Here is a 16,272-nt window from a genome sequence, read left to right on the forward strand (position 1 = left end):
CAGCTGCTCCTTTGTTACGATTGCGTTTACATGCAGTTAAATAATAGAGGTACTTTGAGAAATCAACTTTCTCAGGCAATCGGGGACCAGCGTTTACACGAAGTTAAGAAAGCCGTTTACTGGAAGTCTCTGTATACATATAGAGGAAGACTAACCTGATTTCTCCTCCACCTCAGACTTCTTCTGGATGACTGGCACAGATTTTAGCGACATATATAGCGACAGACAACACTGAAAACTTCTGACTTTTCTTTGTGTGTGTGTGTGTGTGTGTGTGTGTGTGTGTGTGTGTGTGTGTGTGTGTGTGTGTGTTCGTATTGTGGATGCTTTGCGCTGTCACTCTGTCTGAATTTGCAGGAGAAAGGGACTTATTTAAACTTCTATGAGACACTTTGTTTTACTTACATTTTATGTCTGATTTGCGACAGACTTTTAAAAAATGAGGCAGCATCACCCAGGTAACAATCTGTGGTTTCACTCAGCTGCATGTTCCCATTTGCAGCCCTTTGTTACATACATGCGCAGTTGAAGAAAGCTGATTAGAAGCCTTGTTGCACATATACATGACGAAGAATTCGATGTTCCAGCTCTTCCATTTACCTGACATTTAAGAAATCAGCTTACTGTAACCTGGTTACTTAAGTCTGGTAGGTCTGGACTATAGAGTCTACACAGAAATAAAGAGGTAAAATAATTTTGTAAACAAAACAAACTTCAGGAAAAGATTCCTTTATCCTGAACCAGCATTTATTTGATTCTTTTGATATTCTTCTCTCTTAAACTTCTAAAGTAGAAAACTAGTTGGTCTTTTGAAGATGGATTTTTATCTATTGATTTAATTTCATTCACATTCATTTAAAAAAAAAAGGAATCAACATTATATTAAATCAAGTATAATGCAGTCGTATAGCAAAAATGCCTTATCAGCGATACACAAATTCTCATATGAAATGCCATAAATACACTAGTGACAGCAATACTACATAATAAAAGCCAGTGGAGGCAGATGCCAGTCAGCCAAGGGATGATTATGTCACTTTCTAGAATGTGGTGACACCACACATTGTTGTTGAGAGGCGAGCAGCTGGGGAGCTTTCTGAGTGTGTGTCTAAATGGGATGGGGATTGAGTAGCTCAGGAATGCCGGGGTGAGTGGGCACAGAGTCCATGTGTATGAGACTGTGTGTGAGACAATAAACACTGCACCACTTAGTTCGAAAAGCTTCCATTCAATGCTGGACCTGCTCCTCAAAAGATCATATTGCATTTGCAATAGAACACTGCTTTCTAGATGCAAGGTGAAGAGGCCTTGATAAACCAACCTCACAGTCTACCATACAATACAGCTGGCACTTTCTCCCTTGACAGTCAGAACGAGCCCAGCTCCCCAGTGCCCCAATTCAGAAAACTAGGAAACCAGTTCAGCCTAAATGACCCAATTAGAAACATCCCCTGGATAGTGGAGAAACACCAGTTTCCGTCCTATTCACCAAACAATCGCATATGAAAACTAAGAACAGCTCCAAATGCTGTGGGGGTTATAGTTAAATTAACAAATCATTTAATACGTTTCAAAGATTGCTTATGTTTTGGTTGGAAAGGGAAATAACTTTTGAAAGAAAGCCGTCCAGCACAAACTCAGTCCACAACTACGGGCAACTAATTTGAAGTAGATGCTCTCAAAGGTAGCGCATTATTACTTAAAAGATATTTAATGGAGAAAGTTTTTCTGAGAATGGGAAAACTTAACTTTGTATTCAAAAGCCCACTGAACAATTAATAAATTTAAATTTAAACAGGATGTCTGGCAAGTGACCTACACTTCTGTAAATGAGAGCACCCACACTGCTCTAGAATTAGTGCAACATTTCTAATTCAATATTGCAATTTATTATTTATTTAATAGGAAAATGTTTTTTTAAATTGCACATTTTCTGTATTATTAAATGGAAACTAAAAAAGAAAACCCAATATAGCACAGAATCCTGTAATCTTACAAACTACTCGTTTATATTTGCTATGCACATACACACACGCCATAGGAAACACCAGCTTATTCCTTCAACCATTCTTTTTTTAAAATCTCCCTACATACATTTTTTTTTTTACCTCCAACTCCATTTGTCCTGCACACAAAGGTAGCCGGTGTTAAAAAGAATTGAAAGTTCCCACTAACAATGAGATGCAACTGGCCATCAAGATTCCAGTTCTTTCACATCAACAGTGATGTTCTCCTGACCACATACAAGAAATTATTACAATGAACTAATTAAAATTTACTACATTTTTTTTTTAAAATTCAACTTCATATGCAGTGATGCTCTAACACACTTCAGCCACTGATGCCTGTCATCTGATACCAGGCTCAACAGATGCAGGCATATGGACATCACCTTGTTTTTTTACATTAACTCATCAAACACAGCCCGGCTTTATTTGAATATATTTGGCTGTGAAATGAAGTAGCTGTGGACTTCAATAGATAAGCTGAATATATCCACTGTCATTACTGCCGGTGAGCAACAGACAGCAAATCCATTGCTCCTTTGAAACCTCTATGATATGAGGGACATTATACAAATCACTTACAGGCAGGGCCCACAAAAAACACCAGAATGGTTAAAAATTAGTGGTGTTGCTTCAACATCAGCTACAGTAGTACCAAGGCAGCTCTGGTCATCACTGGCAAACACTTCACTGCTTATATAAAAACAACAGATTTTCAGTAAGTGCAACATGTGGAAAAGCTGTGAATTGACGTATCTCAAATTTGGTAGTCTACCAGATGATCATCTTACAGCCCAAATGTCCATGTGCGTTAATAAAGACCTATCTGGACATTGACTAGCAAACTGTAGCTCCCATAAGAGACTAAGGTAGAGAACTCGCTAATTACTAACAAAACAAGCTTACAGTCTATACATTTATTTTTATTCAAAAGCTACAATCCCACACTGATAACACAGTTTGTCTTGAATTGAACCAAGATATGAAACAGATTCGGTATCGACATGATCATTTTAAAATGACATTATTACCATAGACACATTAACATTAACAGAGGGGAAGATCCAGCTTTGAAATGAGAGAAACCAAGCAGAAGACCTTTCTAGCTGACATAAATAATGTCCAGACTTAAATCTTAATTCTTATCCCAGGAGAATACATTTACCACTGTCCCTGAGCTTATTAATTCAAGCTACACAATGGATATAAAAGTGTCCTAGTCCCGCTCCTCCCATGAATGACACCTTCCTTTAAAATCTTATTATTCCAATTAGGTTTTGTGGTTATAGCAATGCATTTCATATGAACCAACAAAATAGCCTGTGGCCAAAAACAGAAAGGGGTGTTGTACTCTGTACCCTGTTGCTTTAATGATATCAAACCAAAAAAAAACAACAAACTGCATACAGTACTAGGGCATTTTATTTATTTATTTTTTGGCCAGCACTGCACAGCTGGGGATGGGAACGGGCTTTTGGGGGGTTCATATGCATTTTAGTTTGTTTACAGTGTTGTGTGCACTACTGTCTCCCCCCATTTGCTTAGCTTGGTTCCCCATTTTCTGCCTGTTAAACTTTAAGTTTCCACTAGAGTCACTGGTGGGGATCATCAAGTCTAGTCCTGTCTGGCACTTTAACCTGTTATAAAGTGTCTAATTCCAGCCAGATAAGGTCCTTATAATCAGTGCTTTACTTAGGTTGCAATTAATAAGCTTGTATGTTTGTTAACAGATTTTTTTGGCACTGTAGTCTATTGTCTTTCGGGTGTCTGCAATTGACCTTTACCAAAAGCATTACCACATTTTAGCATTGAAAATAATTCTTTTCTGATTAAGCTTTTAACAAGGCTGCATTTTGGTTTCAGCTCTTGTGCATCAACTTCCACATACATATTGCAGAGCTGCACACATATCAAAAGACAATGCAATAGGATGGATTAGTCTGAAAATGTGAATGCTTTGCGCAATGATATCAGCTATTCACATGTACAGTAGATATCACTCTCTCTTTCAGGCGTGTTTCAACCAAGCTTGTAATGGTGCCTCCCTTAAACATGTTGTAATTTTAATAGAAGGAGGTGGGGAAGTTCTGGAATTGGGAAAGACAATGAGGTGCTCCAACAATACATACCTAATGAACAGATGCTGAACAAGTTAAGGCCAGCTAGGGGAAAGGAAACATCTTTCCAGGAGATATTAAATACTGTAGATTATATACATTTACATTAGAGCTTTAACATTCTCAACATTGGTTGGGTGTCATGTACAGATAGCTGAATCACTATGTAACCACATAAAATCCCGTTCAAAGGGGATGACCGTAATCGCCATGAAGATTTTGACTTTAATATTTAAACTGTCTGCTCTGTGTGTAAATGACTGCCCACAGAAATCGAAAACAACATAAAAATTATTCTATATATATACTAATATTTGCCTTACTGTACAATTGACAAGTTCTTATTACACGGAAAGTTTAAAGACAAACTTTTTTGACAAGTTTTGGTTCACATCAATTCAAGTATTTCCTCCAGAAATGTTTTTATCATAAGGCAAGTACTGAAAGTATGCAACTTACAGCTCTTGCAGTACATTTGCCAGTTTGTCACTAAAGTGCGAATCCTCCCATCATTGCACTGTAAATTATATCTTTCTTCCTATAAATCACCTTCTAACTTGAATGCAAATTTTGCAGCTAACCAAACCATACAAGAGAAAGAAATCTGTTTTTCAGTAGCAGCTTCAGCTGAGTTCAAATTATGCACGTGTGTCAAAACACCTACAATTAATCAATAGCTACTGCTAATAACTTGGTGTGAAAAGGCCCTACAATACCTGCAATACCACAAAGAACGGGTCAAACATGAAACTTCCAAAAAACGGCTTATCTTTTTTCGTTGTATGTGTAACACACATTTGGAACATCTTAAAAGCCTACAATTAAAGAAGAGGGCAAAGCAAAGCCTGTGAACGTTTGTAAGAACGATGCATCGCTGATGAAATTCACGTAAAGCACACAAAGTCCACTGTGAAAGATGCTGGCTGGAGGCTTGTTGCATGTTTTGATTTGCCACTAAAAATACATGCCAAACAGCCCTTCTACGACTTCTAGAAAGAACTGCTGTCATTATTATAGATATGACGCAGCAATTAAATATAAACTGTCAAACACGTTGGGAATCTTATTGAGGCTTTGTGTTGTCTTCATTTGAGAACTAGTGACCTGTCTCTGGTTCCCTGAGGTGGCTCTAGGAATGTCACAGGTGTGTATAGGTAATGAAATCGGTCCCCCATGGGGGGGAGGGTGATAGAGGAACAACAACAGAGAACTGGTATCAGTTCCCTTCCATCTTTTCAGCTTTCACTGCTGATCTGCCTCAGAGATTCTAGGTCAATAATGGCTTTTTAAAGCTGTGATATGGGCCTCGGAGGAGCTTGGTCCTGCTAAATAGGCCAGTAATGGTGTCTGACACTTTTAAAGATGAGGTACAATACAGTTGGATAAGCACAGCATGATAACAAATACATGTCAGCTTATTAGTAAGATAGCCAAAAAATGCTAGTCACAAACTGGAGAGCTGTATAGTGTATAAAAATAACCAGAAATGTCCTCTTTGACAAATCATTCAGCTGTAGTGTCAACCTGTCACTATTTTTTTTAAACAGAGGATGGACTAATGACTAAAGTGTAGGTTGAACAGCTAATGAAGGTTAGCTGTTAAAGGTACTGTGCAAAAAGAGATACACAGAATTGTACCAGTAATTAATTAGTAAATGAGGCCCCATGACTCCTACCCACGTCCCTGCTACACTGAATCACAGTTTATAAAAAGCTTTGTTCCACAGTGGGCTTTAAATCAGATTTCTAAGCCTTTATGTAAAACCTACAAAGCTGTGACTGCATTCCACCAACATGCAGCAGATAATCAGCCAGTCATCAGTCTTATGAAGGCTGACAAGAGGACAGCTCACTACAGGATGACAAAGTCAAATGCAACAGGAGCAGGCAAGTGTTGTGATTGAAATTCTCCCAGAACAAAACCTCATTTGTGTGATTATTGTTCACCACGCTGGCGATGAGGCAAAACTCCATTCCACGTGAAGCATTCATTCTTTTCAGCCAAATATGCACCAGGCCCCACAGCAGCCACAGCCACTGTACAACAGCTCTCACATAAAAAACAACAACTCAACACCTCTTTCACATTTAGGAAGGTCTAGTACAAATGTGTCCAGTATCCCACTAAAGAAATTCTAGTGTTATTGTACATGGGCCATCATATGAAAATTAAAATGGAATGTTCTAGTTTGATGATATAAGTATAGCTTTTACCTCAACCTTTTGTCATATGCAAGTTATTAAATACACTTACAGATTATGACATTATCTGTAACCATCTCCTGGGCGACCCTGTAATCCATCATTTGCGCTGTCATTTTTCCAAAACAAGCGATTCAAATGATGTCCATCTGATTCACCTTTCAACAGGTGACTAAGCAATAAAATACTAACTGCTGTTTAAAGGCGAAGGCGCTGCAGGCTGCAAACCAGTAACTAAGGACACACATCGACAACACAACACCTGCGTGCACACGAAGCAACGTGGTGAGGCGTTAATACACTTTTATGTCTCCATGCTCTTACTTCGTAACTCACCTCTATCCATTTCTGTGCCTCCTGAAACGCGGAGTCTGCGGCCGACTCGGTCACAGGATGATGCTGATGAGACTGTCCTATATCTGCAACCGGGCTTGCCATTGGCGAAGGAGCTCTGCTGTTTACGAATTAAAGTCTGTTAAATGTGTAAAAGCAGCGAGGCGGGGCGTTATTCTACCGTGTCGTTCAGTCCGCGTTCCTCCGTCGGTTGTAGGTGTTGCTGTAGCAGCACCGGCGGGGGCTGCGGGGGGTGGGGTGGGGTGGGGTGGGGTGGGGTGGGGGGGGATCGAACTAGTTGCTGCTCTCTCTCGTATCACTCCTTTGGAACCTGTGATCAGTCATCCAGCGTCAAGTCAGAGTCTCTTAAACTGCTTCCGGTGTCAGCACTCAAAATAAAAGCCTCACAGAAGCGCAGCTAAGTGTAACACTAACTTATAAACCACTAAAGTGTCAGTGGTGGAAATACAGTCACTGTTCTTCTATTTCACTTCCAGTACAGTTCCAGACAAAAGGGGTTTCTCCACGAACACAACAACAGCGTTAGATTAATTTTTAAGGGTCGGTCATTCTAACATAATCCATATTTAACAAATCCAAGTAAATTACAAAAAAAAGCATATTTCACGGTTTCAGTAATATAACATGTTATCTGCATCAATATATTCGACAGTTACCACTGTGCAGTTTGGTAGCGCTGAGGTTTAGTAACTATAGCTTAAATCTGTTACGCTTTTAAGCTAACGACAGCATTGGACCAACTAGCATTACGTTAGTATGGTAGATTAGGTAGAACACAGTGGAATCACCATTTTATTTCGCGAACCCTATAGTTGGTTTTAAACACTACTAAGTCGTATAACGCTATTTTACAACAATAAGCAGCTCAAATCCGTCCGGTATTGTAAAACAGCCTGCTAGCTACAGTGACTTCCTTTATCTAGAGCCAATGTTACCGCCGAATCAAAAGCTAACTTTGGGGACCTGATGGTTGTGTCGGTAAAACTGGCATTGAGAGTTTTTATTTTGACCTCTAGGAACTATTATTTATTTAGAAACAGCGATGTTACCTAGAAAAACACGGAACCGACAAAAGTATCAATTTATCAGTTATCAATTTCGCGCTGGGTGACTTAATTCATATTATGCTAATTACGTTAGCCTTAACCATTGACCCCTCAAAGTTTCAAGTGCAGGTTTGTGTATTTCCTGCTACGTTAGCTACTCGTCATAACGTCAGAGTCAAGTCAGTTGCTTTAGCTATCAAATAAGTAACGAACGCACATTGCGGTCTGTTAGCTTATGTTGCTCAGAGATAAAGCGTAGCCGAACCATCCAGACTGAAGGCATTTCAAAATTCTCCCAAGAGTCATTCATCCATAATCAAATGAGAAAATATTCCAGGATCAGCGCAGGTAAATGGAGTTTGAGAAAATGCTTCAACATAAACAGAACCGGAAGTGGATTTGTGTGTCTTTATTTTGGCGGCACAAAGAGGTACAGAAATATTTAATAAACTATTCTTTGGACAGACATCAATAGTCTATAAATCTATCTTGATTATGTGGCAAACACATTTCAAGCTTCTTTAAATTGTGGATTTGAGACTAGTGCTATACTGTAAGTTGAATCTCTTTGGGTTTTGAATTGCTGGTCAAATAAAACAAAACATGTCAATACATCTCTATGGGCTGTGGTGAATTATTATTGAAATTTTCAGTATGATCTGAAATGTTGTAGACAAAACCAATAATTAAGGAAATAAGTAGATTTATTAATATAATATTATTACTTGCAGCCGTAGTAGAAATACTAAATATTATGGAGGTCCTGCCACACAAAAAAGAGGTACTGCCTATTGTTCGTTTATTTTTATTATTTGTAGCCAAATAATTTTATTTTAATTTTATATTTATACATATGATACTATATACTTTGACCGTGTTTGTCTTTCATCAGCCAACACACCAAGATTCCACACATTATTCACCTTTTTCTGGTGGGGAGCTAAAGTTATATTTTATCACTGCCCATTAAGTTCCACTCCTCTGCTCTTGATTATCCCAGCAGCCGTTTAAGTTCTATTTTGGATACAGAACCTCTTTACTTCCCGTAGTAATGTTGCTGTCCCTGGTTAGCTTGACACAGCTGCACTGACATGACTTGCACACTGCAGTATGACTCCCTCCAATGGCCAAAAATACACAGAAGCAGAAACAGAGCAGCACCAGTCAATGAGGGCAGCATGGCACCGGGGATTTCACTAAATGGAGAAACTAAGAGAGCAGAGCGTCTGCTGATTTAGGGCAAAGGCACACAAAACCAGAAGTCACCCCTGACGTCTAATTATTCAGTCAAGTAATCTTCATCTGATACAGTTAAGAATCTTGGTCCGTTTTTGCATTGCGCAATTTAGACCAAAATTCACTAGAATCTACTAGCTGGCAACAAAACATGAGCAAACTTGCACTGAAACCCCAGACATAGCTTTGTCAACTAAAGCCTGTAGCTCAGATCTGATGTATTGCCTGTAAACATGGTCTTTTGTATTTGCAGTTTCACCTCTGGAATAAATCATACTTTGCTGTGAAAGACATGGCTCACAAGGACTGAGGATAAAAAACAGAAATAAGGAGCAAATGTTTTGTCCCTGTTCAATTTATTTAAGTTGGTCTTTAAATTAAGGTATTTTAACAGAATTTAAAGTGAAGTAAAGTTAGTTTGTATCCTAAATTACTAATTATAAATGTAATGTGAAATACAAGCGCACTTTAGAAAATGAAAACCTTTGAAAACAGCTCCCCTTAGTTGGCAAGATTGGGCAGATTTTCAGAGAGAAAGGTCACACAAACATAATCTCAACATTTTAAGCTGTTCAAGCAATATTAAAAGCTATTAGTTTATGAGGGCTTAAGGTTGGACTTTTCCACGAACCATAGAGTAATGTTGTTTAGATGTTTGCAGATAGTTTTACGTCTTTGCTGACCTTGTGGAAAAATGCAAATGTGCCCAGTTGCTCGCCATTCCTGTCTTATGCTTTCAAGACTCCCTTTCCCGGATAGTGTGATTGTCTTTCATGTCAGGTTTCTCCCACGAGATCTGAGCCTAAGAGAAAGTCATGTTTTCTTTCAGGAGGCAGGTCCTTGTCATGTATTGCCTCACAGGAGTCACGGTCCCAGCTGAGTTTGACAGAAAACACTCTGAACCTGCAGGCAACAGGGCAGTTTGACAGGTTCTAAACCTCCAGTGTTGTCGTTTTATTACTTGCGCTAAAAATGTTTTAGCAGTTTTAGCACATTTTCTTTGTTATTTTGTTATTTTATCTTCTAAAACATAAAGAGTTGATATTAATTGCATATATATTTGTGTTAAAACTTCAATTATTTTAAAATGTATAAACTAAGGTGACCTTATACAGAAAGCCTATAAACTTTGTAATACATTTATGGTACTACAGATATAAATCATTAAGTTTGAAAACTTCTTTTCAGAGAAATAAAAAACTCTGTCTATATAACTGAAATAAATTGCTGTTTGCAAATCGCTGCATTGGCCCTAAATTTCCATTTTACACAATGCACCTGGATTGTACATCAGACATCTCATAGAGTACTCCACCCAGATAACTGTTAGGGGAATCGTGACCGTGGTCTGTCCGATAACCTTGAATTCTGTCTTAAATCAAGGTTCTTTATTTAATTTCCTTCCGGAACTCATCTTATCACATTCCAGGGGGCAGCAGATGTGTGTCTTATCTACAATTATCAGGGGAAGACAGGCCCTGAAATATGTTTGTGAAGATATGAGGGAATTTTGTCTAGAACGGATTTATCATTGAAAATAGTTAAGAGTGATGCTTAGTGAGAGATGGGACCACTAGAGAACAGTATGTAGTAAACAGGAGGAGACAAAGGGTCAGATGGTGAACTGTGCACCTTACTGGGCAGGACCTTATACAAGTCAATTAGTGAATCATTCTAGTGTTGTAAATGTAGTCAAAAACAAGCACATTAATGTTAAGTTGGTAACACAACCACAGGGTCACGGGTTCGGCTCCTGGTTACTCCTGAACATATGTTCTGTTGCTCTTCACTGCTGGATGAGGTGGTGGCTCTCCCAGGTGCTGGAGCTGGGGGTGCACTGTCTGTCTGCAAGCTCTGCTGCCCCCTGCTGGCAGGCAGATCACAGTGGCCTAGGATTGGTGATTATATAGCTGGGGTAGCTTCAAAACGTCAGCCAAGAAGGATAACAGTATCCTAATGAAACGACAGTCACGCTAAAGCAGAAAATTAACTTGGAACAAGAAAACAAAGTCTAATTGTGAATTTTTAACCTGTTAATTCACTCTTGTGCTAATGACCTAATAATACTGCAGTACTTTACTTTCCAGATGTGCTGGGCCCTGGAGAGGGGATTCTCTTCTTATCTGGCTGCTTTATCTTTCTGATCATGGGAAACCAAATGGCTGAAGATATAGGCGTGAGTTGTTGGGGTTCTTTTTTTTTTAGTTCCCTTTATTAACTTTAGAATTTCATGTCAGTAACAAAAGGATAGAATAATGCCAAATGAATTATTGTTGCAAACCTCTTTTTATTTTGACTTTTTAGAGAAATAAAATTATTTTTATATTTGTCTTCTACAAACTTTGATTCAAAGTTGTATTTTAAAGAAGTAATAAAAATATTCTTGCGATGAGGTTTAGACAAGAATCTCCATGGACTATGATGTTTGCAGATGACATTGTGATTTGTAGTGAGAGCAGAGAGCAGGTGGAGGAGAATCTAGAGAGGTGGAGGTCTGCTCTGGAAAACAGAGGAATGAAGCTTAGCTGCAGCAAGACAGAATACATGTGTATGAATGAGAGCGACCCAGGTGGAACGGTGAGGTTACAGGGAGCAGAGGTGAAGAAGGTGCAGGACTTTAAGTACTTAGGGTCAACGGTTCAGAGCAACGGAGAGTGTGGAAAAGAGGTGAAGAGGCGAGTGCAGGCAAGTTGGAACGGGTGGAGAAAAGTGTCAGGTGTGTTGTGTGATAAAAGAGTATCAGCGAGAATGAAAGGAAAGATGTTCAAGATGGTGGTGAGACCAGAGATGTTGTTCGGCTTAGAGACAGTGGCACTGAAGAAAAGACAGGAGGCAGAGCTGGAGGTAGCAGAGCTTAAGATGTTCAGGTTCTCTTAGGGAGTGACGAGGATGGACAGGATCAGGAATGAGGACATCAGAGGGACAGCTCATGTTAGATGTTTTGGAGATAAAGTCAGAGAGGCCAGATTGAGGTGGTTTGGACATGTTCAGAGGAGAAACTGTGAATATATCTGTAGAAGGATTCTGAGGATAGAGCTGCCAGGCAGGAGGTCTAGAGGAAGACCAAAGAGGAGATTTATGGATGTAGTGAGAGAGGACATGAAGTTAGTTGGTGTGAGAGAAGAGAATGCAGAGGATAAAGTTAGATGGAGGCACATGATTCGCTGTGGCGACCCCTGAAAGGGAACAGCCCAAAGGAAAAGAAGAATAAAAATATTATTGCTACAAATGTCTTCACTTCCTTCATTTTAAATGTGGTGGCCCAAACAACTCTTCTTATAAGGCTTTTACTACGACTCCACTATCCACCATAACAGAGAGTAGAATTATCACCTTTCTAAAATCGGGGGCCTGGTGGTACAGTGGTAGGGCATTAGGTTGGGATGCAGAAGGCTGGGGGGCCACCAGGTGTGTTTCTGCAAAACATACTTTATTTTTTGTACTTTAAAGTAAAATGCATGGATGCATCATTTTATCTTTAAATGGGGCATTTTCCAATTGCTGAATTGTTACTTTTACTTTGGTAAAACATCTCAGTCCTTCTTTCACCACTGTAGAACAGACAGTGACCACTGGGTGGCACCGTTTGCTCGTTAAAAATAAAACTCAGGCACTGACCTGGATCAGACATGGCAACCCTCACACCTTATTCCTGGTTTCAAAGACGGCACAGTTAACACTTGGAAACATCTTTTTTTAGCCTTTGAATCTGTGATGTAAATACTTTTGCCCTCTATTTCCTAATTTATGTACATGACCTCCAACAAGCTTGTTTTCACACACTGCCTCTCTTTCAGGCCCCAATCAATGTCCGTCTTTTGGAATAAAATACAGCCTAAGTCGTGAAGTTATCCGATATTATTATCCTTTTCACTTGTCTTCCCCAAGTGGATAATGTCTAAGAATCAGTGTTACAGGAGCCATCTTTAAATTCAGGTGGCATTTTGTGACTTTGCCTCTAATTGCACTCTTGAAGATTTCAAAGCAGCTAGAAAGCAATTACATGTTTTAGGGACAATTTAGTTCAGAACTTTAATAAATAATTTTTTTTGTACCACAACACTTTGAGACCACACGTCACACTTGTTACAAGACAGCACCACGAATGTTGTCGCAAACATAGAAAGATCTCTGCAGTTAGAGAGAGATGGAAAGAGAGAGTCAGGGAAGGGGCCGCACCTTTAGAAATTAGACATGGAGGTTAGGTAATACATGTAAAACACTGAAAATGTGAAAAATGCATTCAGTTTCAGTCTCAACAGAGAAAAGCAGGCAGTGGAGCTGGCAGAATTTGATGAGCCGCATAAATATTTTATAACATAATACATGGATCACTATTTGCACAGAAGGGGAAGTGCGGATTGCTTGACCGAAGGAACGAAAAAAAAAAACTGGTTTTCAGCAAACTGTGATATGTGTTTGCTTTTGTTTGCAACTAGCTGACACTGACTGCTGTCTGACCTCACTATCACACGAGTTTCAGTTCAATAGGAATTAATAGCATAAGAAAGCAGGCAACAGGAATGCAGCTTACTGTCTTCTCCCCAGCTGGCACTTCTTTTATGCAGAGCTGAGGAAGCATGAAAACCATCTGATTAGTATACAAAGCCAGTCTCACAGTCATTACCATAATGTACCAACTTTAATCCCGAATAAAGATGTGGACCATTTGGGAAAAAAAGGTGACACCCACACCGAGGAAGTGATTGGCTGCATGGAAGTAAAAGTGCTAAATATTATTATTCTAAATAAAAAATTTGGAGCATTTTGCTTAGAAAATAGCAGGTAGATCATAACAAAGATCTGAATGAAGGAGAATGTTTTTGTGCCTGTTTAGAATAAGTTTATATCTTCAAATCAGCATGTGTACAACAGTTTTTAAATTATAAACTGATATTCTTATTTATAGTAGAAAAGCAAAATGGTAAATTACAAAGTTAGTTTACTCAACTTTCTTTATCATGCTCAGAATTTGATTTCCAGTAGTGTAAAGAGACACTATAATATACTGTATATGTGAATGCAGGATTTAAACATGCAGTCGCTACAAAAACACACACACACACAGGTAGAGTCACAGGTAGAGTCACCAATTAACCCGACAGGCATGTCTTGCATGCAAGCTCCACCCACAAAGTGCTAACCACTCGGTGCCTGGCATTGAACCATTGCCGGCTTAATGTCAAAATGAAAACCGATCTCTACCATTCTAAATGTATTAAAAATGTAAAACAGGAAGTGAGTCAATGCATAGGTAATTAAGCATTTATTTATTTGGATTACTTTGTGGATATCTGTTTTAACTTTGCTGTAAGTGTGTGTTTTTGTCATTTGTAAAAAAGCAATATTAAATCTACTATGAGTCAATGTTATATATAAAAAAAAGATGAAAGCTTCCATTGAGATGAAAACATTTTATAGACACTGCATCTCAATCAGTTCATGCTTTTCACACGTTGGTGGATTTACTGAAAAAGTACACATGCATATTATATTTCTTTTAACCTGTTGTGTTGTTTTCATGTGGGTAGTTACATATCTGGCTGCCTTTGCCTTCAACTAAGCATAATGTACGAACTGATGATGATTTGCTTTTTGCACTTCAGAGATGCTGGCAGCATTACAGTCCTGTTTTCATGTCCCTGAATGGCTAGTTTGTGTACGTAATTACTCAAAGTAGACCAACTGTAAGGATTGCTCATTAGCTTTTATCACTATCTCAGCTCACGTAGTCTTGCAACTTTCCAAAACACAAACGTTAGAGACAATGACGTGGTCAATTTCTCGGCTGTCAGAGGTGATTTAAGATTTCCTCGCACTCCTTTCCGAGCAGGACGAGTGTGCACACTGATGTCCGACCGAATGTAAACACCGAGCTCTATGACCACCCCAACCTTTACCTCCTGCTCGAAGTTCCCTAAAATATAATCCCCATTCTAATGGGTTCAATTGCTGCCCCCCCCCCCCCCCCCCAGGCTGTGAACTGCACTCTGTTCTACAAGGCTGGAGAGCGGATGTAAACACTGCTTTCAATTATAAATCAAACACTAAAAGAGCCATGGTCCGCTGCCCTCAGGCTTTCTGCACAAAGGCCTTTACACCCAACCACCCCACAACGTACTGCTGGGAACTTATATTCCCCAGGATAAATTTACAACTGACAGAAACTTCCTCCATGGTGGCAAGTGCCAAAGCTATGCAGATAATGTTATAATGTAAAAGTGGAGTATAGCCCATTGACAGTAAGACAAGGTAAGATAAATCATTTAAAGTGTGATAATCTCTCTCCTGCTGAATCAGTAAGCGGGAACTCTACTAAACTCAGTTACAATGGCACAGAGCATCTGAAGCTGCGGTTCATAATTCCCGTTTAAAAAGAAATCCCAGTAAAAAGACACAAAACAACTGTAAACAACCACAGACGGATGCAAAAGGACTCTCAAAAAGTCCAAATGAGGCACCAAACTACCAAAAGCAGACGCACAAGGGGCTAAAAGAGACACAAGATGTCCAAAAACCATTGTAACATTACCACAAACAAACGTCTGTCCCCAGGATCCCATTGTGTCATAATCCCTCCACGTGTACGAGAAATCTGGACAAACTCCATGGATTACAGGGACACAGAAAAGGACTCGCCTTGTTGTGCTTAGGTTAGGGAACCTTCCCTGTCATTAATAAGAACAAAAGCCAACCGTACGTAAAGCTCACATTCAGGGTTTTTGCCGACAGTATCCAGCAGATGCATTTACATTTCACCAGGACACACAGTACAATGTGAAGCTCTGACCTACTGTCAGGAATGAAAGAGTGAAATGAACATAACTATTTGCTTTTTCTTTTCAGGGCAGATAAAAACAAATCTAGTGGCTTTACAGAGCTATTAATTCGTACTCATTGCACTGACTGACACACACCTGCCCAACGCCAACTGCCTCACATCAAAGCCGCGTAAACACTTGTTTACAGCGCAGTCATTTTACATTCACACCATGTTTCTTCAGGCAGTGAAGCAACAAAGCCTCTCGCTTCTGCTCACGGTTCATCAACTGGAGTGGGCAGAGCAACGGGAGAGAGGAGACTCTTGATGGCCCCTCCAGAGACCAAGGCACTTCTATATTTAGTACCCTGCAATAGCCTGCGACCTCACACACACTCACACTCACACACACACACGGAAATCACAGTTCATGATAGTGTTCACTCGCTTTAGGGTTGTGTTTAGACATGATGATGTGTCCTGACTGTAACTGCTTTTACTTGGACATGCTACTTCTCCAACATGTCATTTTGTCTGGAGTGGGGACTCTT

The 16,272-nt window shown here is 39.4% G+C and overlaps 1 protein-coding gene across 15 annotated transcripts in view; it reads right to left on the bottom strand.

Moving 5' to 3' along the window:
* Positions 1–6,917, bottom strand: part of LOC137133842 (LIM and calponin homology domains-containing protein 1-like) — a 72,421-nt gene extending 65,504 nt beyond the window's left edge. For 5 of the 15 annotated variants that reach the window (XM_067517849.1, XM_067517840.1, XM_067517847.1 and 2 more), the window contains exon 1: positions 6,650–6,915. In XM_067517849.1, the coding sequence (XP_067373950.1) occupies positions 6,650–6,763 (114 nt within the window). In that variant the 5' untranslated portion in view covers positions 6,764–6,915. Of the gene's footprint in view, positions 1–6,649 lie in introns of all 15 variants that reach the window. The other 10 variants (XM_067517838.1, XM_067517846.1, XM_067517845.1 and 7 more) reach the window with 7 other exon arrangements.
* Between the last annotated feature and the right edge of the window lie 9,355 nt (positions 6,918–16,272).

This window comes from Channa argus, chromosome 10, assembly GCF_033026475.1.
Source record: "Channa argus isolate prfri chromosome 10, Channa argus male v1.0, whole genome shotgun sequence".
NCBI classification, from domain to species: domain Eukaryota; kingdom Metazoa; phylum Chordata; class Actinopteri; order Anabantiformes; family Channidae; genus Channa; species Channa argus.